This window comes from Miscanthus floridulus, chromosome 11 (genome assembly GCF_019320115.1).
Source record: "Miscanthus floridulus cultivar M001 chromosome 11, ASM1932011v1, whole genome shotgun sequence".
Classification (NCBI taxonomy): Eukaryota; Viridiplantae; Streptophyta; class Magnoliopsida; order Poales; family Poaceae; genus Miscanthus; species Miscanthus floridulus.
This window is the reverse complement of record NC_089590.1, coordinates 88,390,702-88,414,586: the sequence shown is the minus strand read 5'-3', so window position 1 is coordinate 88,414,586 and position 23,885 is coordinate 88,390,702. Positions and strand designations below refer to the sequence as shown.

The following is a 23,885-nucleotide window of genomic DNA, read 5'->3' as shown; positions in this document are numbered from 1 at the left end:
GGCCCGCAGTCCCGGCCGCTTTGACTGGTTTCGCTCCCACCGCCGAAAGCCGCCTCCACAACCAGACTACCGGAGCCTCGGCCCTCGACGCCTCGACGGGCGCCGACGACGCGACGACACAGAGGGTCGCCTGCGCGGGGAAAGTGATCTTCTAAGCCCAACAGGGCCCAATAGGCTCGAGTGCTTATGGCCCAGATTTGTGTCCTGTCAGGCCCATGACTTCAGAATCGGCATCTGCCCATTTCTTGGTGCTTACCCCGAATACCCTCAAAAAAAAAAAAAAAAAAAAAAAAGGGTTGCGTGCGTCCAAATTATACTCGGTCAAAAAAAAAGTCCGTATAAAGCCCCCCAAAAAAATTGACAACTGTGTCAAAAATAAAACAATGGTAACATTACTTAACACGTCCATTCCTTCGTATATAGCCCTACCATACACACCCTTCACAGCCCGTAAAGGTACAACCGTACAACCATGATACTATGATACAACCAAAAAACCATAGCAGCATTACCAGTTATAACACGTACATTCCTTCATAAAGGGCCCGGCAGCTACTTCCTCCACAGCTTTTACAGGTAATCGGGCAAGTCCATATTTCACAAGCTTAATAATTTTGAAAAGCCTGAGCTGCCTACTTGCGTGCTGCCAGAACCGGCATCCGAGTCCTTGAGCTCGCAGAACTGGCGCTCTGCCACGAGGACGGCTTCACCCTGCCTGCCATCAGTGCGGTAGCAGCGCCAGCTTTTATGTTCCGCCTCTTCAGTACGAGGTCGAGTTTACCATTCGAGGCTGAGCTTGATGACTCGGGAAAGATAGAGGCAGCTTTGATTGCCGCTCTCTTGTCCTTTCTGCTCTTCTCAAATTTCGATGCAAACTTCACTGAAGCCGCAGCGGTAGCATCTTCTGCAGAGGGAGGCAAGAGCCGCACTCCGAGGCCCATCGTTCTCGCGGACTTCTTCTCTTCAGCAACTCTCTTTTTTTGGCTCTACATAAAAACACAAACAGGTGGATAAGAAATGTGGTGATTTCATGGCCTATGGTGGGAATAATTGATTAATTTATAGGAATTCATTGGATGACCCTAAGACGGTGGCGCAGTGCTCTGTTCAGAGCATAATCATCAGAGTGCCGGCTGTCAGAGAGTCGTTGAAGGCGAACTAAAACTGGCTCAGCTTCTTTTTTCTTCCGAAGATCCTCTTCCTGGTGTTCAAGCCGATACATAGGATCCACGAGCTTGTCTCGATCTGAGGAAAAATCCATAAATAAACATCATGCATTTTAAACAAGGGTCTCTCATGAATAAAATAAATCTTTACAGGGCTGAACCTTCATCAGCTGGCAACAGCAATGTCTCTGCATCCTCAACATCAAAATCTTCTGTTTTCTTCTGGGCCCCACTGATTATGACATATTCAGTATTCTTTGGGTCTGTCTGAATGACAATTTCATGCTTGCAACAGGGTGATTTCATGGTGAAGCTCCATATCTGTTAAGTAGACATTTGGCAAAACAATGTCAGAACAGCATAGGGAGAAAGTAATTTAGAAGAACGTGTGAAATTAAACAGCAGAAGGTTATGGAAAGCTCTAGGCATTAAGAATTTCTCAGATTTCAGAAGAGAACAAATGAAGTTTGTTACTATATATAACAAACATGCAGACCTTGTACAGTGATATGACTATGGTTGCACCAAGAAGTTAGGACTGATTCCTTCCTACGGCGTATAATCCTTTTACAGAACTAGTATACTATATACACTTTAGTAAACGGTTCTACATAAACTGTAGAAGGAATTAAAGCTACTGCATAAAACATTCTTTTACCTGACAGGATGTTTTTTTGGGGAAAAACTCAATATATGCAAGAAGACAGATACATACAATAAAACAAAGGATCTTGTTATTATTATACATCAAATGACAATGGAACCCCCTAAATAAACCACATTTCGGCACGAAAAAGGCAATATAAGAAAAATAAATTGATATATTAAATCAGAAACGGATGCAGGTCGCATACCCACATAGGTTGAATATGAATAGTAAGGCAAGGTTGCAGTTGTTATCCATAGAGCGCTTACTTTTAAAGCTGCTGTGGAAGGGCAAATCTAAAAAGAATCTTGTGGTTCTCTAAAGGATCAGATTAAACTTAGAGACAAATTCTGTTCGTCTGATATTCCATTTGTATGTGCTGTTATTTGAAGAACCTACGGTATCTCTGTCTAAACCTTGTTCAGAAAAAGGATCAAGCCAGGAATTAAATAACTAAAGATACCATACTCAATAAGAATGAGAGAGATAGACAGACAAACAGGCAGACGTTAGACTCAGGATACCCTAAATTCTGGGCCTATTAAAGCTTTAACCAACAGAACTGCACATTTTGAAGGATAAGTTCCCCATGGGCTTGTTGAATCTTGGAGCATTTTCAAACCATGGTATTTAAAAATAACAGTTATGCCTACCAATATTACAGTTTGTCATTTCTCAACAAAAACAGTTTTTGCAAATTTGTGTGACTGATAACAGCAGCACTGAACATCAGTCTCAATAGTTTCATAAAATTATCTTATGTTAATGATTTGTCATTAAAGACAAGCGGCACTCAGGTCTGAAGCTCACCGGCTAATTCGTTAGTTCAAAAGGTTGAATCACTATCTTCAACTTTGTCAGAAAGAAAATAGGTCAAACAACAATACAATGAACTAATGAAGCCTATACCAAGGATAATATTGTTTATGTAATGACATGAGACGACATTAGCAGTTGTTTTTCACAAATTGGTCATGAACCATTTGTTTAGAATGAGGAATAACACTGAATTTTCATCAATACTAGGTTTACTGGTTGCAACTCCTGAAGAATACAACCATAACTAATTTTGCAGACACGTTCTCAACAATGATCACTGATAGGTAGGCGAGCAGATTTTAGGGCTGACTCTATTAATTATCACTCAAAACTTAGAGAGGCATACAGATAAGAAAAGATATGGTGGCCCCATTTTGCTTAACTTGGCATCAGATAATGCCAAATCCTATATTCCTATTGCATACAAATCAATCTAATAAATATTATTTCTCAATTCAAGAACTGATAAAATACATTCTAAGGCAAACTCAACACAAATGTTATGAGGCACATCACTCAGACATTTAAAGAGAACTTAGCTGGCAACCTCAACACAAATATCTTCAGTACACGTGCCTCAGTTTTACCGTTGGTTTGATGCTAACCCCTTTTTCCAAGAAATTCTCTCTACTTTAAATTTTACTAAGGGTCCGTTTGGATGTAGATATTGGGGGAGCTGGAATTGAATTGAGTTCAATACCAAAGCAGCCATGGTATTGAAATGGCTGCAATTCGAATACTATTGTTTGGATGACCATTGAATTGGCTTTTGGAATCCTAGCAAGTAGCTCAATACCGTTTTCTGTTTGGATGCAAAAGAATGGAATTGAAATGTTGAGCCATGGCAGGGGAGCTCAACTGCGGCCATGGGGGAGCTTGACCCCGGCAACGACGAGGGGACCTCGACCCCAGCCAACATGGCAGGCGGATCTCGTGCCGCCGGTCATGGTGGACCTCGCGCCGCCGGCCATGGGGGAGAGGAAGAGGAGGCCGCGGTGCCGTCCATGGGGAAGAGAAAGCGGATCTCGCGCTGCCGTCCATGGAGAAGAGGAAGAGGAGGTCGTCGGCCATGGGGAAGACGAAGAGGAGGTCGCGCCGTCATCCAAGGGGAAGAGGAAGCATATCTCGCGCCGCCGGCCATGGAGAAGAGGAAGAGGAGCTCCCCGGGCATGGGGAAGGGGAAGAGGAGCTCGCCGGCCACGGGGAAGAGGGGCGCTGGCCGCGGCGACGGGGAAGAGGGCGCTCGAGCCGCTGCTCGCCCGCCGCCGAAGGGAAGAGGGCGCTCGCCGACCACGGGGAAGACGGGCGCTGGCCGCCGGCGACGGGGAAGAGGCCACTCACGCCGCCGCTCGCCCGCTGCCGACGGGGAAGAGGGCACTGGCCCGCTGCCGAGGGGAAGAGGGCGCTCGCCGGCCACGGAGAAGAGGGCGGTCGCACACGGTGAAGAGGCAGTCGGGTCCGATTCCACTCAATACGGAGGGGTCGGGCTCTGTATTGGGATAGGCCCCTTTCAGTTATAGTTCAATACCAAGGAATTGGGTCTTCAATGCCAAATCTCAATTCCATGTGCATCCAAACAGCAGTATTGAGGAAACCTGATTCCAATTCCAATGTCTGGGCTCTAATATCTACATCCAAACACTACCTAAATCAATATGATTACGATTGGCCATGTGAGGTACACTTGACAGAAAACAATGATAGTCCAGGAAAAAATGTGAGGTGATGGGGTGAATATCAATGGGTGCCTCAGTTTGGTTCCTGGCTGAGGCTAAACCAATATACTGGGATTGATAAGTAAATATTTAGGCTGAACTTAACCTATGGCAAAGGAAATTCAGAAGATTTATCACAATCAGCAAATACCAATCAATTGAAAGAAAAAATGAGAAGTCCTCTTATGCTTCGTCACATGTTGGAGATTATCGAACAGAAAAAGTGCATAGCAATGTAAGTAAAAGCTGTACAGTAATCAGTCAAGTACCTTGGTAGAGTAATAATTTCCAACTTGTTTCTTCTCAGCATTAAATCTTACTCCCTTCGCTATCATGGAATTGCATCCACCACACCAAATGTTAAAAGGCATCTCAAATCTGCAAGATCAACCCAAGTGTATAATAAATCAATAGATGAAAAAAATAAAACTAGAATAACGGTTTTGCCAAAGAAATATCTAATCCCATGCAAATAAGAAAAATCAATAGTGACATGCGTATGTTTACTTTATCTATAGCCACTTTCAATAAACATATCTGTGGTAAATGTGATACATCATTCAGCGGTACCCTGCCTTTCAGCCAAAGGCAACCTGATGAATTGCATCAAATTCAAGGAACAAGCACATAAGAGTAGGATCAATCTGCCGAACTGTTGTTGAAGGATGTTTAATGCTTCAAAATGTAATCAACCAAGGATTAGGAAGAACCTTCCTGAACTTGTTGGCATAACTGTTCCATCCATATACGTCAGTCCTCTACTCTCTATTTGTTATTTACGGAACCCTTCCCCTCAATGTCCCACCATCAGACCCCACCCCAAAAATCATACAAACAAACACATGGACATACACAGAGAGGTCGCAGCGGCTCCATTGTAGAGCCTGTTGGGTTCATAGAATTTGCAATTATATATGTTAATCATGGAATGTTTGTGTTAATCGATTTAAAATCAATATGGTTGGCTCCACAGGTTTTGAACCCTGGATACTCCACTGGTGTACATAACCTAACATCACATCCTTGTGTAATCAAATAAGAAAACAAAACTATGTTTCAGAAGAAAGAAACCTTATAATCAGGATGCCCTGGTCGAGCTTCCTCGCCCGCTCCCTGAGCGCATGCTGGCCATGGAACTTGTTCAACCCACCCTGACCAAGCACAAACATCAGCAACAGCAGCACGAATCAGCGGCCACAACACATAATAAACCAAATGAAGGGTTACACGATGTTTCATCGACGAGAGATCCATACCTTCTTGGGGCTCCATTCCGGCGGGTAGTAGAAGTTATCCGCTCTCGCCGCGGCGAGGGACGACTGCAGAGAGCCAAAAGAACCAATCCGTCAAACAATCGAACCGCCGGCGAATAACAAAGCATCATGCCCCCGACCGGCATGGATTTTCCACCAGATTTAGGACAGGTGTGGACAAATATTCCGAGAAAGGCCCCCGAGATTTGGGAAGGGGGGAGGAGAGAATAGAGCGAAGCTCCTAGGGTTAGATCCCCAACGTACCATGTTGCCTCCTGGGTGGGAGAAGGGGAGAACGAGATCGGCAAGGATGCCAAGTTTCCGGCGGCGGCCGAGATGGCGACCGTGGCGAGCACGGCGTCGAACCGCGCTGGGCAGATCGGCGGCCCGCGGCCGAGGACCGTGAAGGCGCGCAACGTCGGGAAGAGGGGCGGCGAGCCGTCGACTGCTTGCCTACCGTCTCTTAGTTCGAGGAACGGAGGAAAGGAAGGTTCGCGTTGGGGACGCGGCTGCGACTCGGGCCTCCAACCTTTTCTTTTTCGCGGCTGGTTCGCTTCCACCACTCTTCGAAGCCCAATAGGATCCAGTGCTTATATACGACCCAGATTTGTGCGCTGTCAAGGCCCCTGCCTTTCACAGCATTTGTTTGGGCCGTACAGCAAGCGGCTGCCTAGGCCGCTCAGTCCGCTGGGCCAGTGGGCATCATCAGTGCAGTCTGGCCTGCAGGAAATGGAAATCCACGGCGCAGGCTTTGATTTGCAGTTCGGCCATTGGCCCGTTAGCGTAGACAGCGCGAGCAGTGCTCACGGCACGCCGCACCCGCACGGCCGGCGCTTGCCTTTTTAGGTAGTGTTTGGTTGGTGGGATGACGTAGGACAGGGTGGGATCATTCCACTTTTGCTGCTGTTTGGTTCAGGGGTGAACTGAAGATAGGACCATCCTACCAATGAATATTCTCGCTAGATGTCGTGACTCTCGTCCCTCATTTTTCGGCGGACAGAGTCTGTCCCACCTAGGATGGCCTTCGCGGGCGGGCGGGCGCACGCAATATGAGCGCGAGATGGCAAGCGGTGGCGCAGGTCGGGCGGGCGAGATCCACCACCGGCTCCGGCACGCGGCCAGGCGGGTGAGCTCCGGCCCCAGCTCCGGCACGCGGTGGGGCGGGTGAGCTCCAACCCTAGCTCCGGCGCGCGGCCGGGCGGAAGAGCACGGCTGGGTGGAGAGCAGGCGCGCCCCTAGCTCCGCCCCTAACTCCGGCGGGCGCGAGCGAGGAAGAGGCGGCGGCGCGCGTAGGCCCGGTGGAGCAGGGGAGGAAGAGGAAGAGTGAGCGAGGTTCGGGAGAAAGAGATAAGGAGAGAGAGAGAGGAAGAGATAAGGAGAAGAGAAGGAAAAAGATTAAAAAAAAGAAAAAAAAAACTTACAAATGGGTCTCACTTATCGGTAGCTCATCCCACTTTTTATGTCTCTTAACCAAACACAAAATGGGTCGATCCCGTCCCTCATCAACCAAACAGAAAATGGAGTTGTCTCGTCTCATAAGTCAGAGACAGGACCGTCCCACTCCACCTTGACTTCCAACCAAACGCTACCTTAGTCCCAAACTGCTTACTGAAGCCAGTGAGAGCAGCGAGCGCTGCTATTTAGGGCATGTTTGGTAGAGCTCCGACTCCGGTCAATACAACTTTGGTTATGGCTTCACCTGTGGAGCAGATTCAATCAGAGAGCTAGAGCAGTTTTTATGAGCATTTGACAAAACAACTTCTTCTAGTAGTCCAAATGGACAAAATGTCCGTAATACCCTTTTCTTTTTTCTTTTTCCTTTTCTTTTCTTTTCTTTTCCCAACCTTATCTCATCGGTCAAACCACCGACGCATCCAACCGTCTGCAGCCCCACGACCTTATCTGCAGCCAGCCATCCGCATCTCTTCAACCACCAACGCCCGACGATCGCCTGCATCCGCATCCTCACGCCTGACGACATCGGTGACCTCGGTGGCATGTGCCCCGCGGCTCCACGCGGCGTCCCTGCACCCCCAACGAGCGCTCGCACAACGGCCACTCCGGCGGCCCCGCTCAGCGTCCCTGTGCTCAGCGGCGTGGCTCCCTCCCCCGAGGGCTCGCCCCTCGACGACTCCAATGGCCCCGGCGTCTCCGCGCTTGGCGGCGACCGAACGTCCCAGCGAGGGCAAATCCGCCCGTCGCCCTACGCTGGGCCCATGGGAGCAAGCGGAGCCGGTGGAAGCTATGATTTTTTAGCTCCCACCCTCTCTCTCCTCTTCTCTCAGCGGAATATCCGCGTCTCCGAACGCGAAGCCGTTTGCGTTGCCCCCGTTTGGTTAAAGAAGCACAAAAATGGCTTCAGGAGCTGGCCAGGGAGCTGTACCAAACGGCCCCTTAGGATGATGGCCAGGAGTGCCGTGAAAGAGCACGCAGCTGTGCAGTAACTAAGAAGAAATACCGTGTGTACATATTCTTGTCTTTTTGGTTTTCTTTAACGATTTTTAGTACAAAACTTATTTGAGAAGCGCTTTTCAGATAAACTGCATAAATAGAGTAAAAGTGGTGGTTAAAATAAGCTGGTCTGATTCAGATTCTGCTTTTTAGTACAAATGAAAGTTGTTGGAATAAACGTGTCCAAAATAAGCAGCTGAAAAATGTGACGTTTGGCTGTTGATTTCAGCTTATTTTGACCATAAGCAACTTACAAGTTATACCAAACAGGCCTCTAAGAGAAAAGAACATAGCTCATCTAAAAGAAATTTTCATTTAAAAGAACTTTTGTGTTGAAGAAAATTTGGGTTTCTCCTTGAGGAGGAGCCCAACAAACAATTAAATACAAAGTGTTGTGTCAGCCCATCTAATAAAATATATTTTTGAGAGGGTTCTTTTCTTGTGAGCGTTCTTTTCTCTTGACGTGGAGCCGAGCAATATTTGAGTTTTGTGTCAGCCCATCAATGCCTGTGCGGCTGTGCCCCCGCTGTAAGCAGCATTCGCTTATTTTGGAGACAGCATACGCTTATTTTGGAGGCTTCGTTCTCCCTGTGAGGAGAAGCCCAACAATCCAATTAAAATTTACTAATGAAATTGCACTAGAATAATTTCCCCTATGATCAGTGCTTGCAGCTGGAATTAAACAACAAGAGCGAGTGCTTCATCGGGTGATACAGTAATTCAGAACCGTCTAATGAGACTGTCTACATTTGTTAGTCCGTCTGATGAGACTGTCAAACACAAGCGAAACCATGCTTCAGCCACTGGCAGCCAAGCTGACCCAAATCTCCTCCTAAAGGAAGCGCGGCCGCGCCGGTACCACCGCGAACTGTGAGGTCGGAAACGGTCCACACTTGATAACTGCCACCTCCCTCGACGCGGTCGCGCTGCCCCTATCGCGGCGATGCTGCAAGCAGTGGCGGAGCTAGCGCTCAAACCAAACAGGGACTAAACGGGCCTCAAGAACGTACTGCTACATGTAAGCATGGCACCATAACTAGCAAGCATGTACCAGGCATCTAGTCAGTAGTAACACACAAAACAACTATGCATACAACTATGCCAGTAGACAGTGAGAAAATATACATGCACTTGCACATGACAACTCTGGAATTTGATGCACGGCAGGGGGGCATGGCCCTAGGGTAGCTCCGCCAGTGGCTGCAAGCCTGAAATCTGCATTCTATTCTGGCAGTTGAAGTTCGGCGGCCTCAATCCGTCTCTGGTCTGGAGTTCTTGTGCACCTGTCGTTTACAGTCAGCTGCAGCTGCCGTTGTAGATACTGGTGTGGCATTGGCACGATCAGCCATAACTCATCTCTAGCGATACTGAATTGTTGAGTGCTGAATGATGGTCAGCTTCTGGTCCTCGGCTTCGGCTCCTGGCTCCATGGCTGTGCCGGTTCCCACTTCCCAGGATTTTGGATGCGTTGCGTTTGTGCATAACGAATTTCCAGATAGCTGCGAGTGTCAGCACCTGCGTCATTGCCATCAGTCCTTGACTTGATGTTTCTAGATTTCAAAAGTTAGCATTTGCTTTGAAATTTCTGCCGCGCTAATCTCAAGTTTTGTGACGGAAGCTCTGTAGACTCTTACAGTCTTACCTGCCTGCCTGTTAGCGTCCGAAAAATGGCCGCAGACCTTTCCGTCCTTCGTTTCACCCAGTCCCAAACACGCAATGAAGACAAGTCCTTTTGATGTTCAACAGCTCTACATCTATATACACACAACTACATCTTCTCTACTGCCGAGGCAGAACAAGAGCCTAAAATGGCCACGGCCTGCTTTCCCGTTCTCATCTTCCTCTTCTTGAGTTCGTTCTGCAAATCCGATGACCACCTGTCACAAGCAAAGTCGCTCTCCCCTGGCGAAACACTCATCTCCGACGGAGGAGCCTTTGCTCTCGGCTTCTTCTCTCTGGCCAACTCCAACAACAACTTGTACATCGGAATCTGGTACCATAACATCCCGGAGCGTACCGTAGTGTGGGTCGCCAACCGCGATAGCCCAGTCACCACGCCCTCATCTGCCAAGCTTGTCATCACCAACAGCTCAGAGATCGCGTTGCTGGACTCCAACGGCTGCTTCCTTTGGACAAACAGCGTGACCAGTACTGAAGATGCCGGAGCTGTGGCGGTATTACTCAACTCGGGAAACCTTGTGCTCCGTTCCTCCAACGGCACAGAGATATGGCAGAGCTTCGATCACCCGACTGACACCATCCTTCCAACCATGAGGATGTTGATAAGCTACAAGGATCGGGTGACCACTAATCTCTCTGCTTGGAAAGGGCCTGACGATCCATCAACTGGCGAGTTCTCTTGCAGTGTCGACCCCAGCTCTGACCTTCAGATCTTCATTTGGCGTGGAAGCCGGCCATACCACCGCACCACTGTGCTCGACGGTATCTCCGTGTCCGGCGACACAAGTCGAAGCAACACCAACTTTATCATGTACAAAACTATTGTCAACACAGGGGATGTTATGAACGACGTATAGGAATATGAAGTAAAGAATTAAACCACAGAGGAGACACACGATTTAACGTGGAAAACCCCTCCGATGTGAAGGGGAAAAACCACGGGCACCAGCCAGCAACAATCTCACTATCTCAAGAGTTTTGGGTTACACGCCTATGGCGGCTTACAAGAGAATCAAGTCTCCACGAAACCCTAGCAAGGGTATATATACCGTACCGTACCGCGGGGGGCTCCGCCCCCCGCACCCCCCGAACACAGGGGCGAGACCCGATGGGCCGGCTTCAGACTCCACTACGCTCCGGCGACGGGCCTCCGCTTCGCTCCGTCAGAAGCCTGGCCTATATCCTGGAGTGAATTTGGAACAACTCCAACAAACTCCACCTTGAGACAAATTCATCTTGTATCATAAATCAACCCTTCATCCTGAACATAACAAAGATAGAAAACCACTGGTGCCAACAATAGTCTCTTGGACTATCCAATTAAACCAACTAAGCTTGAGCACAGCTCAAACTTAGCAACAGGAACAGGCTTTGTCATCATATCAGCAGGATTATCATGAGTACTAATTTTGCATACCTTCAGCTTACCTTCTTCAATCACATCACGCACAAAATGATACTTGATATCTATGTGCTTAGTTCTCTCATGGAACATCTGATCTTTAGTGAGGTAAATTGCACTTTGACTGTCACAGTGCAAACTTATGCAAGATTCAACTCCACAAAGCTCAGCGTACAAACCTTTCAGCCAAATTAATTCTTTGCACGCTTCACAAATAGCCATATATTCTGCTTCAGTAGTAGACAAAGCAACAACTGACTGTAAAGTAGCCCTCCAACTCACAACACAACTGTCAACAGTAAACACATAACCTGTAAGTGATCTTCGCCTGTCCAGATCAGCAGCATAATCAGAATCCACATAGCCAATAAGACCCTTATCAGTTCTTCCAAACTTTAAACAGGAATCTGCTGTGCCTCTGAGGTACCTGAAAATCCACTGAACTGCCCTCCAATGTTCTTTGCCAGGATTAGACATATATCTACTAACAAGACTCATAGCATATGACAAATCTGGACGAGAGCAAACCATGGCATACATCAAAGACCCAACAGCACTAGAATAAGGAACCCTTGACATGTATTCAATCTCTGCATCTGTACTAGGACACTGAGCAGCTGACAACTTAAAGTGAGGTGCAATAGGGGTACTAACAACCTTAGCATTTTGCATGTTGAAACGCTGAAGAACTTTCTTGATATAATTTTGTTGACTAAGAAATAGCAAACCAGATTTTCTGTCTCTACTAATTTTCATACCAAGAATTTTTTTAGCACTACCAAGATCTTTCATATCAAAACCACTACTCAATAGCTTCTTTAACTTAGTGATTTCAACCTTGCTCTTGGCAGCAATCAGCATATCATCAACATATAACAGCAAATATATAGGTGATCCATTAACATGCTTGATGTAAACACAGCTATCATACTTAGATCTTTTAAAACTGTGTGCTAACATAAATGAATCAAACCTCTTGTTCCACTGACGAGGGGACTGTTTCAAACCATACAAGGATCTCTTCAACTTGCACACATATTTTTCCTTGCCAGGCACTATGAACCCTTCTGGTTGGTCCATGTATATGTCCTCCTCAAGCTCTCCATGCAAAAACGCAGTCTTCACATCTAACTGCTCAAGCTCAAGATCATGTGAAGCAACAATACTAAGGAAAGTACGAATTGAACTGTGTTTTACCACTGGAGAGAACACATCATTGTAGTCAACACCTGAAATTTGACTGTAGCCTTTAGCAACTAACCTTACCTTATACTTTGGAGGCTCGCTTGGAGATAAACCCTCCTTTCTCTTGAAGATCCATTTACAGCTGATGGTCTTCTTATTCTTAGGCAAAGGTACAATCTCCCATGTACTGTTCTTCTCAAGAGACTGCATCTCCTCATGCATAGCAGAAATCCAATTCTCAGTATCACCACAACGAATAGCTTCTTTATAGGTTGCTGGCTCATGAACATTCTCCACCTGTTCAGCACAACTCAAAGCATAGTAAGACAAATTACACTCTTCAATAAGACGCTTAGGAGGTGCAATTGTCCTTTTTGACTTGCGTTGAGCAATAGGTAAATCCTCCTCTAACTGCAAAATAGGAGGAGTTTGCTGAACATCATCATGAGCATCATCCTCAGCAACATCATTATCATGGTCACCATGCTCATCAACAGGCTCCACCTGCACACCTGTATCATCATCAACATGCTCCACCTGCATGCGCATACGCTGCAGCTCTTTTTCTGGAACATGATCTGAGGGCAAACTGTCAGTAAACATCACAGATTCATTGAAAACAACACTCCTGCTCATAAAAGTCTTTCCTGTTTCAGGATTCCACAATTTATAGCCTTTGACTCCCGAACTATAACCAAGGAAAAGACACTTAACAGCTCTAGGCTCTAATTTTCCATTATCAACATGAGCATAAGCAGTGCATCCAAAAACTTTCAACTATGAATAATCAGCAGGCGTACCAGACCATACCTCAATGGGAGTTCTTTTATTTAGTGGAATAGAAGGCGACCTGTTTATCAAGTAACAGGCAGTATTAGCAGCTTCAGCCCAAAAATGCTTGCTCATCCTGGCATTAGACAGCATGCAACGGGCCTTGGACATGATGGTTCTGTTCATGCGTTCGGCCACACCATTCTGTTGTGGAGTATGGGGTATGGTGTGATGCCTAACAATGCCTTCCGATCTGCAATAATCATTAAATTCACGCGAACAAAATTCTCCACCATTATCAGTACGAAGTAATTTTACCTTCCTTTCAGTTTGCCTTTCTATCATTACTTTCCAGTCCTTAAAAGCAACAAAAGTATCATCTTTCTGTTTCAGAAAATAAGGCCAAACCCTTCTAGAGTAATCATCAATAATTGTAAGCATGTAACGAGCACCACCAAGTGAGGACTTACGGGAAGGACCCCATAAATCAGCATGAACATAATTAAGAGTACCTTTAGTGGTGTGAACAGAAGTGTTGAAATGTACCCTTTTATGCTTTCCGAAAATACAATGCTCACAAAACTTTATTTTACTCGAAGTGCAGCCATCCAGCAGGTTTCTCTTCATCAATTCTGCCATACCATGGTGACTCATATGTCCCAAACGCATATGCCAAAGGTTAGTTTTACTAGGTTCATCATTAGTAATAGCAGCAACAACAGAATCAGAACCAGGTAAAGTACACCCTCTAAGGACATATAACTTTGCAGAATTAAGATCACCTTTCAAGCAAACAAGAGAACCTTTTGATACCTTCAGAACGCCATCTGAACCGGAATATTTGTAACCTTCTGCATCAAGCGTGCTCAATGAGATAAGATTTCTGGACATCCCTGGTATATACCTGACGTTTTTCAGCGTGCGTGTCATGCCATCATCAGTCTTGATCTGAACTGATCCAATCCCCACAATGTCACACGGGTTATCATCTCCCATCCGCACAACATCCCCTTTCTGCACAGACTTATACGAGCTAAACCAATTTCTGTTAGTGCAAATATGAAATGAACATGCGGAATCGAGAATCCATTCATCATGACCAGCAACACAACCAGCAAATACTACCAGACAATCTCCAGAATCATCATCAGACGCAGCAGCAGCAACAGAGACCTTACCAGCCGACTTGTTTTTCCTCTTCTCCTTATTCTGTACTTTTCTGCAATCCTCAACATTATGATTTGTCAGCTTGCAATAAACACAGAACTTTTTATTACCATGCGGCTTGGACTTTGAACGGCCTCTCCTTTCGTAGTTCTTTCTACCATCATTGCCATCATTGGAGGATCTGTTTTCAGTTCTGCCTCTCACATGCAAAGCATCGCCCTTGGAGGACGACGTCCCGTCATTCTGCACCATGCCTCTCATCTTCTCCCTAGACTGGAGAGCCTCATAAACTTCCTTTAGGGTTAGTTCATCACGGCTCAAAAGTATGGTGTCACGAAAATTTGCATACGAATTTGGCAAAGAACATAGCAGCAAAAGACCTAAGTCCTCATCATCATACTTCACCTCCATCGACACTAGGTCGGCGACGATCTTCTTGAACTCAGCGATGTGGCTCATCACTGAATCCTCCTCCTTCATCTTTAGGGTGAACAGCTTCATCTTCATCTGCATCTTACTGGTTAGATCCTTGGACATACAGATCGATTCCAGTTTCAGCCATAGTTCTGCAGCAGTTTTCTCTTTCAGACACTCCTGCAAAATATCATTATGAAGATGCAACTGAATTAGGGCGAGCGCCTTCTGATCCTTGCGGATCTCTTCTGGAGTCCACTCGGCCTTCCTCTTTCCGAAACTATCCAGCGCCTCATCATAGTCATGAGTCTGCGCCAGAATCCCCCGCATCTTGACTTGCCATAGCGAGAACCGCGTGTCGTAGTTCAGCAGCGGAAGATCGAACTTCATCGACGTCGTCATGAACCCTAACAGCAACCAAAGCTCCGGTACCACTTGTTATGAACGACGTATAGGAATATGAAGTAAAGAATCAAACCACAGAGGAGACACACGATTTAACGTGGAAAAACCCCTCCGATGTGAAGGGGAAAAACCACGGGCACCAGCCAGCAACAATCTCACTATCTTAAGAGTTTTGGGTTACACGCCTATGGCGGCTTACAAGAGAATCAAGTCTCCACGAAACCCTAGCAAGGGTATATATACCGGTACCGTACCGCGGGGGCTCCGCCCCCCTTCTTGAGTTCGTTCTGCAAATCCGATGACCACCTGTCACAAGCAAAGTCGCTCTCCCCTGGCGAAACACTCATCTCCGACGGAGGAGCCTTTGCTCTCGGCTTCTTCTCTCTGGCCAACTCCAACAACAACTTGTACATCGGAATCTGGTACCATAACATCCCGGAGCGTACCGTAGTGTGGGTCGCCAACCGCGATAGCCCAGTCACCACGCCCTCATCTGCCAAGCTTGTCATCACCAACAGCTCAGAGATCGCGTTGCTGGACTCCAACGGCTGCTTCCTTTGGACAAACAGCGTGACCAGTACTGAAGATGCCGGAGCTGTGGCGGTATTACTCAACTCGGGAAACCTTGTGCTCCGTTCCTCCAACGGCACAGAGATATGGCAGAGCTTCGATCACCCGACTGACACCATCCTTCCAACCATGAGGATGTTGATAAGCTACAAGGATCGGGTGACCACTAATCTCTCTGCTTGGAAAGGGCCTGACGATCCATCAACTGGCGAGTTCTCTTGCAGTGTCGACCCCAGCTCTGACCTTCAGATCTTCATTTGGCGTGGAAGCCGGCCATACCACCGCACCACTGTGCTCGACGGTATCTCCGTGTCCGGCGACACAAGTCGAAGCAACACCAACTTTATCATGTACAAAACTATTGTCAACACAGGGGATGTTATGAACGACGTATAGGAATATGAAGTAAAGAATTAAACCACAGAGGAGACACACGATTTAACGTGGAAAACCCCTCCGATGTGAAGGGGAAAAACCACGGGCACCAGCCAGCAACAATCTCACTATCTCAAGAGTTTTGGGTTACACGCCTATGGCGGCTTACAAGAGAATCAAGTCTCCACGAAACCCTAGCAAGGGTATATATACCGTACCGTACCGCGGGGGGCTCCGCCCCCCGCACCCCCCGAACACAGGGGCGAGACCCGATGGGCCGGCTTCAGACTCCACTACGCTCCGGCGACGGGCCTCCGCTTCGCTCCGTCAGAAGCCTGGCCTATATCCTGGAGTGAATTTGGAACAACTCCAACAAACTCCACCTTGAGACAAATTCATCTTGTATCATAAATCAACCCTTCATCCTGAACATAACAAAGATAGAAAACCACTGGTGCCAACAATAGTCTCTTGGACTATCCAATTAAACCAACTAAGCTTGAGCACAGCTCAAACTTAGCAACAGGAACAGGCTTTGTCATCATATCAGCAGGATTATCATGAGTACTAATTTTGCATACCTTCAGCTTACCTTCTTCAATCACATCACGCACAAAATGATACTTGATATCTATGTGCTTAGTTCTCTCATGGAACATCTGATCTTTAGTGAGGTAAATTGCACTTTGACTGTCACAGTGCAAACTTATGCAAGATTCAACTCCACAAAGCTCAGCGTACAAACCTTTCAGCCAAATTAATTCTTTGCACGCTTCACAAATAGCCATATATTCTGCTTCAGTAGTAGACAAAGCAACAACTGACTGTAAAGTAGCCCTCCAACTCACAACACAACTGTCAACAGTAAACACATAACCTGTAAGTGATCTTCGCCTGTCCAGATCAGCAGCATAATCAGAATCCACATAGCCAATAAGACCCTTATCAGTTCTTCCAAACTTTAAACAGGAATCTGCTGTGCCTCTGAGGTACCTGAAAATCCACTGAACTGCCCTCCAATGTTCTTTGCCAGGATTAGACATATATCTACTAACAAGACTCATAGCATATGACAAATCTGGACGAGAGCAAACCATGGCATACATCAAAGACCCAACAGCACTAGAATAAGGAACCCTTGACATGTATTCAATCTCTGCATCTGTACTAGGACACTGAGCAGCTGACAACTTAAAGTGAGGTGCAATAGGGGTACTAACAACCTTAGCATTTTGCATGTTGAAACGCTGAAGAACTTTCTTGATATAATTTTGTTGACTAAGAAATAGCAAACCAGATTTTCTGTCTCTACTAATTTTCATACCAAGAATTTTTTTAGCACTACCAAGATCTTTCATATCAAAACCACTACTCAATAGCTTCTTTAACTTAGTGATTTCAACCTTGCTCTTGGCAGCAATCAGCATATCATCAACATATAACAGCAAATATATAGGTGATCCATTAACATGCTTGATGTAAACACAGCTATCATACTTAGATCTTTTAAAACTGTGTGCTAACATAAATGAATCAAACCTCTTGTTCCACTGACGAGGGGACTGTTTCAAACCATACAAGGATCTCTTCAACTTGCACACATATTTTTCCTTGCCAGGCACTATGAACCCTTCTGGTTGGTCCATGTATATGTCCTCCTCAAGCTCTCCATGCAAAAACGCAGTCTTCACATCTAACTGCTCAAGCTCAAGATCATGTGAAGCAACAATACTAAGGAAAGTACGAATTGAACTGTGTTTTACCACTGGAGAGAACACATCATTGTAGTCAACACCTGAAATTTGACTGTAGCCTTTAGCAACTAACCTTACCTTATACTTTGGAGGCTCGCTTGGAGATAAACCCTCCTTTCTCTTGAAGATCCATTTACAGCTGATGGTCTTCTTATTCTTAGGCAAAGGTACAATCTCCCATGTACTGTTCTTCTCAAGAGACTGCATCTCCTCATGCATAGCAGAAATCCAATTCTCAGTATCACCACAACGAATAGCTTCTTTATAGGTTGCTGGCTCATGAACATTCTCCACCTGTTCAGCACAACTCAAAGCATAGTAAGACAAATTACACTCTTCAATAAGACGCTTAGGAGGTGCAATTGTCCTTTTTGACTTGCGTTGAGCAATAGGTAAATCCTCCTCTAACTGCAAAATAGGAGGAGTTTGCTGAACATCATCATGAGCATCATCCTCAGCAACATCATTATCATGGTCACCATGCTCATCAACAGGCTCCACCTGCACACCTGTATCATCATCAACATGCTCCACCTGCATGCGCATACGCTGCAGCTCTTTTTCTGGAACATGATCTGAGGGCAAACTGTCAGTAAACATCACAGATTCATTGAAAACAACACTCCTGCTCATAAAAGTCTTTCCTGTTTCAGGATTCCACAATTTATAGCCTTTGACTCCCGAACTATAACCAAGGAAAAGACACTTAACAGCTCTAGGCTCTAATTTTCCATTATCAACATGAGCATAAGCAGTGCATCCAAAAACTTTCAACTATGAATAATCAGCAGGCGTACCAGACCATACCTCAATGGGAGTTCTTTTATTTAGTGGAATAGAAGGCGACCTGTTTATCAAGTAACAGGCAGTATTAGCAGCTTCAGCCCAAAAATGCTTGCTCATCCTGGCATTAGACAGCATGCAACGGGCCTTGGACATGATGGTTCTGTTCATGCGTTCGGCCACACCATTCTGTTGTGGAGTATGGGGTATGGTGTGATGCCTAACAATGCCTTCCGATCTGCAATAATCATTAAATTCACGCGAACAAAATTCTCCACCATTATCAGTACGAAGTAATTTTACCTTCCTTTCAGTTTGCCTTTCTATCATTACTTTCCAGTCCTTAAAAGCAACAAAAGTATCATCTTTCTGTTTCAGAAAATAAGGCCAAACCCTTCTAGAGTAATCATCAATAATTGTAAGCATGTAACGAGCACCACCAAGTGAGGACTTACGGGAAGGACCCCATAAATCAGCATGAACATAATTAAGAGTACCTTTAGTGGTGTGAACAGAAGTGTTGAAATGTACCCTTTTATGCTTTCCGAAAATACAATGCTCACAAAACTTTATTTTACTCGAAGTGCAGCCATCCAGCAGGTTTCTCTTCATCAATTCTGCCATACCATGGTGACTCATATGTCCCAAACGCATATGCCAAAGGTTAGTTTTACTAGGTTCATCATTAGTAATAGCAGCAACAACAGAATCAGAACCAGGTAAAGTACACCCTCTAAGGACATATAACTTTGCAGAATTAAGATCACCTTTCAAGCAAACAAGAGAACCTTTTGATACCTTCAGAACGCCATCTGAACCGGAATATTTGTAACCTTCTGCATCAAGCGTGCTCAATGAGATAAGATTTCTGGACATCCCTGGTATATACCTGACGTTTTTCAGCGTGCGTGTCATGCCATCATCAGTCTTGATCTGAACTGATCCAATCCCCACAATGTCACACGGGTTATCATCTCCCATCCGCACAACATCCCCTTTCTGCACAGACTTATACGAGCTAAACCAATTTCTGTTAGTGCAAATATGAAATGAACATGCGGAATCGAGAATCCATTCATCATGACCAGCAACACAACCAGCAAATACTACCAGACAATCTCCAGAATCATCATCAGACGCAGCAGCAGCAACAGAGACCTTACCAGCCGACTTGTTTTTCCTCTTCTCCTTATTCTGTACTTTTCTGCAATCCTCAACATTATGATTTGTCAGCTTGCAATAAACACAGAACTTTTTATTACCATGCGGCTTGGACTTTGAACGGCCTCTCCTTTCGTAGTTCTTTCTACCATCATTGCCATCATTGGAGGATCTGTTTTCAGTTCTGCCTCTCACATGCAAAGCATCGCCCTTGGAGGACGACGTCCCGTCATTCTGCACCATGCCTCTCATCTTCTCCCTAGACTGGAGAGCCTCATAAACTTCCTTTAGGGTTAGTTCATCACGGCTCAAAAGTATGGTGTCACGAAAATTTGCATACGAATTTGGCAAAGAACATAGCAGCAAAAGACCTAAGTCCTCATCATCATACTTCACCTCCATCGACACTAGGTCGGCGACGATCTTCTTGAACTCAGCGATGTGGCTCATCACTGAATCCTCCTCCTTCATCTTTAGGGTGAACAGCTTCATCTTCATCTGCATCTTACTGGTTAGATCCTTGGACATACAGATCGATTCCAGTTTCAGCCATAGTTCTGCAGCAGTTTTCTCTTTCAGACACTCCTGCAAAATATCATTATGAAGATGCAACTGAATTAGGGCGAGCGCCTTCTGATCCTTGCGGATCTCTTCTGGAGTCCACTCGGCCTTCCTCTTTCCGAAACTATCCAGCGCCTCATCATAGTCATGAGTCTGCGCCAGAATCCCCCGCATCTTGACTTGCCATAGCGAGAACCGCGTGTCGTAGTTCAGCAGCGGAAGATCGAACTTCATCGACGTCGTCATGAACCCTAACAGCAACCAAAGCTCCGGTACCACTTGTTATGAACGACGTATAGGAATATGAAGTAAAGAATCAAACCACAGAGGAGACACACGATTTAACGTGGAAAACCCCTCCGATGTGAAGGGGAAAAACCACGGGCACCAGCCAGCAACAATCTCACTATCTTAAGAGTTTTGGGTTACACGCCTATGGCGGCTTACAAGAGAATCAAGTCTCCACGAAACCCTAGCAAGGGTATATATACCGTACCGTACCGCGGGGGGCTTCGCCCCCCGCACCCCCGAACACAGGGGCGAGACCCGATGGGCCGGCTTCAGACTCCGCTACGCTCCGGCCCAAGCCTCCCGCGACGGGCCTCCGCTTCGCTCCGTCAGAAGCCTGGCCTATATCCTGGAGTGAATTTGGAACAACTCCAACAGGGGACATCTTCTACTTCATGTACACAGTCTCCGACGGCGCACCATACACACGTGTAATGCTTGACCACACCGGCAGATTGAGGATCCTGACATGGAGCAACAGCACATTGTCCTGGACAGTCATCTCAGAGTCCCCTGCGGATTGCAATCTCTACGCCGCTTGTGGCACGTTCAGTTACTGCGACAACACAGGGGCTGCTCCAACCTGTCGGTGCCCTGATGGGTTTGAGCCTCTTGACAGTCTCAACTTTTCAAGAGGATGCCAGAGAAAGGAAGTCCTGAAATGCGGGAACGGAAATCATTTTGTGACCATGCCCAAGGTGAAGCTTCCTGACAAGTTCCTGGATGTGGGGAACAGAAGTTTCGACCAGTGCGCAGCTGAGTGCAGCAGGAACTGTTCTTGCACGGCGTATGCCTTTGCCAACTTGAGCAGTTCTGGCACCATAGGTAGCACATCTAGGTGCTTGGTCTGGACTGGGGATCTCATTGACATGGGTAGGGCAGCACTTGCAGCTCAGAGCTTGTACCTCCGGCTCGCCGAGTCTTCACCTGGTATGCACTATCCAATCACCACATTTCTTTGATCCTGCAGTGACATTTACAAACTATACCGAAATTAGTGCAAACACATAGTAAATCATCAGAACATAACTTGTGAATATGACTCATAGCTTGCCCTGACACCAATCATATTATAATCTCAATGCTTTTAAACTCATGATTGCTGGTAACAATTTTAAATAATCGTAACAGTAAATCAGCGTATAAGCATATGTGATATAAGTTGGAGGTGTTAACATTTGAGTGGTAAAAAAATATTTTAAGCATATCAATCTATTATTCATTGTGGAGGTGCAGTGTTCACAAATCAGTTTGTTTCCGTGTGCAGTTGAAAAGAAAAGGAATTTAACAATGATTTTACTCGACCATACCAAGCCTGGTGCGACTTGCATTCATAGCCCTTTTCTGGGCACACAAATACAGAGGTAAAAATGACAAGAGCCCTGTTCTCCAACATGCTACATTGTGCTTTTAAGTGTTGATAACAAGAACCCTTTGATTTTTCTACTAGCAGGCAAATGGCAAAAGAAGGAAGCTCAGAAGAGAATGATGATAGAATACTTGGAGTCTACAGATGAACCTGGGGACAAAAATATAGAATTCCCATTTATTAATTTTAATGACATTATTGCTGCAACAGACAATTTCTCTGACACTAATATGCTTGGGAAGGGAGGATTTGGTAATGTTTACAAGGTAAGAGTTCTAAAAGAATTTTCCTTTTTCCATGAAACTCACAGTGATAAACAAAATACTATTCAGTTACCTCATTTGGAATGATTAAAACGTCCAGGGAAAGTTGGAAGGTGGCAAGGAAGTAGCCATCAAGAGACTTAGTAAGGGTTCTGGGCAAGGCACAGAGGAGTTCAGAAATGAAGTGGCCTTGATCGCAAAACTGCAGCACAAGAACCTAGTTAAGCTTCTTGGTTGTTGTATTCATGAAGATGAGAAATTGTTGGTTTATGAATACTTGCCCAACAAAAGCTTGGATTCCTTCCTTTTTGGTAAATTCAAGTATCAATAGTTATCACTCTGCATGCAAATACAGTTCTATATATGCATTATGATAATGCCTCATTTCGTGCTGTTCTTATCAGACTCTACGAGAAAGAAAATGCTTAAGTGGCCAACAAGGTTCAAGATAATCCAAGGGATAGCTAGAGGAATTATGTATCTCCATCAGGACTCAAGACTAAGAATAATCCATAGAGATCTAAAAGCCAGCAACATCTTGTTAGATAAGGAGATGAGCCCCAATATATCAGATTTTGGTATGGCTAGGATATTCAATGGTGATCAGCTTCAAGCTAATACTAACAGAGTTGTTGGGACCTAGTAAGTTACTCCTGCATTGCTCATTATTCATATTGAGTTTATATGCCTGCACTTTGTCAAACTATGCAGACTTTATAGGTGAAATCATTTGCACAGTGGTTACATGTCTCCTGAATATGCAATGGAAGGTGCCTTTTCAGTCAAATTGGACACCTACAGCTTTGGTGTTCTATTGTTGGAGATTGTAAGTGGATTAAGGATCAGGTCAACACACATTATCATGGATTGTCCTGACCTTATCTCATATGTAAGTATCGAAATGCATAAATTTAGGGCTAAAGCTATCCACAGACAACAGAGGTGAGCTCACTAGTAATTTTATCTCTGTTCAGGCATGGAACTTGTGGAAAGATGGAAAAATAGAGGAACTGGTGGACTCGTCAGTTATGGAGAGTTGCTGTCTTGAAGAAGCTTCACGATGCGTCCATATAGGGCTCTTGTGTGTTCAACACAGTCCAAGTTGCAGGCCGCTCATGTCAGCAGTTGTGTCCATGCTGGAGATCAAAACCATGCAGCTCCCAGTACCAATGGAACCTGTGTTTTTTGCACTTAGGGACGGTGAACCTAGAAGAGCCAGTGACAACAGGGCATTGTCTGTGAATGACATGAGCCTCACGACGCTAGAAGGACGTTAGATCTTAGATGTTCAATGACAACTTTTTCTCTGCGTGAATTTTAGCAATTTGCAACAGTGTAACAAATCTTCTCTTTACTGTAGATGGAGAAGAGAATTCCGGCATAGGTAGCTGTTTTGTTTGTGAGCTTATTACATAGAAAACACCTAGTTCGAGTAGAGTGCATGCGAAAAAGAAATAGTTGTGAATGATGCATTAAGAATTGATAATATTTGTATCGACCTGACATATTTAATTTCAGAAAAGGTATTCCTATTCCACATGAGATTGGTTTTCTCTTCAACTGTTCAGTTGTTCTGTTACCCACCAGACTCTAAGAGTTTTGTTTTTTTTAATCCTAAGATGTCCCTGCTACTGAGTTCGTATATTTTTCAATAACACTAGTTAAATTGCATAGTGTAAGCTCTCTA

General features: G+C 45.4%; 1 protein-coding gene and 2 pseudogenes across 1 annotated transcript; 1 reads left to right on the top strand and 2 right to left on the bottom strand.

Annotated features, from left to right (window-relative positions):
* Window positions 1-357: 357 nt before the first annotated feature.
* Window positions 358-6,139, bottom strand: LOC136491527 (uncharacterized). Its single transcript, XM_066487853.1, has 7 exons — window positions 5,864-6,139; window positions 5,603-5,665; window positions 5,418-5,497; window positions 4,616-4,724; window positions 1,328-1,487; window positions 1,082-1,245; window positions 358-986 (listed from the first exon to the last, which is right to left on the bottom strand). Exons 1-7 carry the CDS (start codon window positions 5,864-5,866, stop codon window positions 633-635), a joined length of 933 nt encoding a protein of 310 aa, XP_066343950.1. The 5' UTR covers window positions 5,867-6,139; the 3' UTR covers window positions 358-632.
* Window positions 6,140-9,858: 3,719 nt separating this feature from the next.
* LOC136491524 (G-type lectin S-receptor-like serine/threonine-protein kinase B120) lies at window positions 9,859-23,475 on the top strand (annotated as a pseudogene).
* On the bottom strand, window positions 15,299-15,994 carry LOC136493846 (uncharacterized; annotated as a pseudogene).
* Window positions 23,476-23,885: the final 410 nt, after the last annotated feature.

What these genes read in the sequence shown, in the direction of transcription:
- LOC136491527 (XM_066487853.1), bottom strand. An exon ending in GAAATTATTACTCTACCAAG is followed by an intron (nt 1,488 to 4,615) that starts GTACTTGACTGA and finishes TCTACTTAACAG; the next exon opens with ATATGGAGCTTCACCATGAA. An exon ending in GCTGTTGCCAGCTGATGAAG is followed by an intron (nt 1,246 to 1,327) that starts GTTCAGCCCTGT and finishes ATTTTTCCTCAG; the next exon opens with ATCGAGACAAGCTCGTGGAT.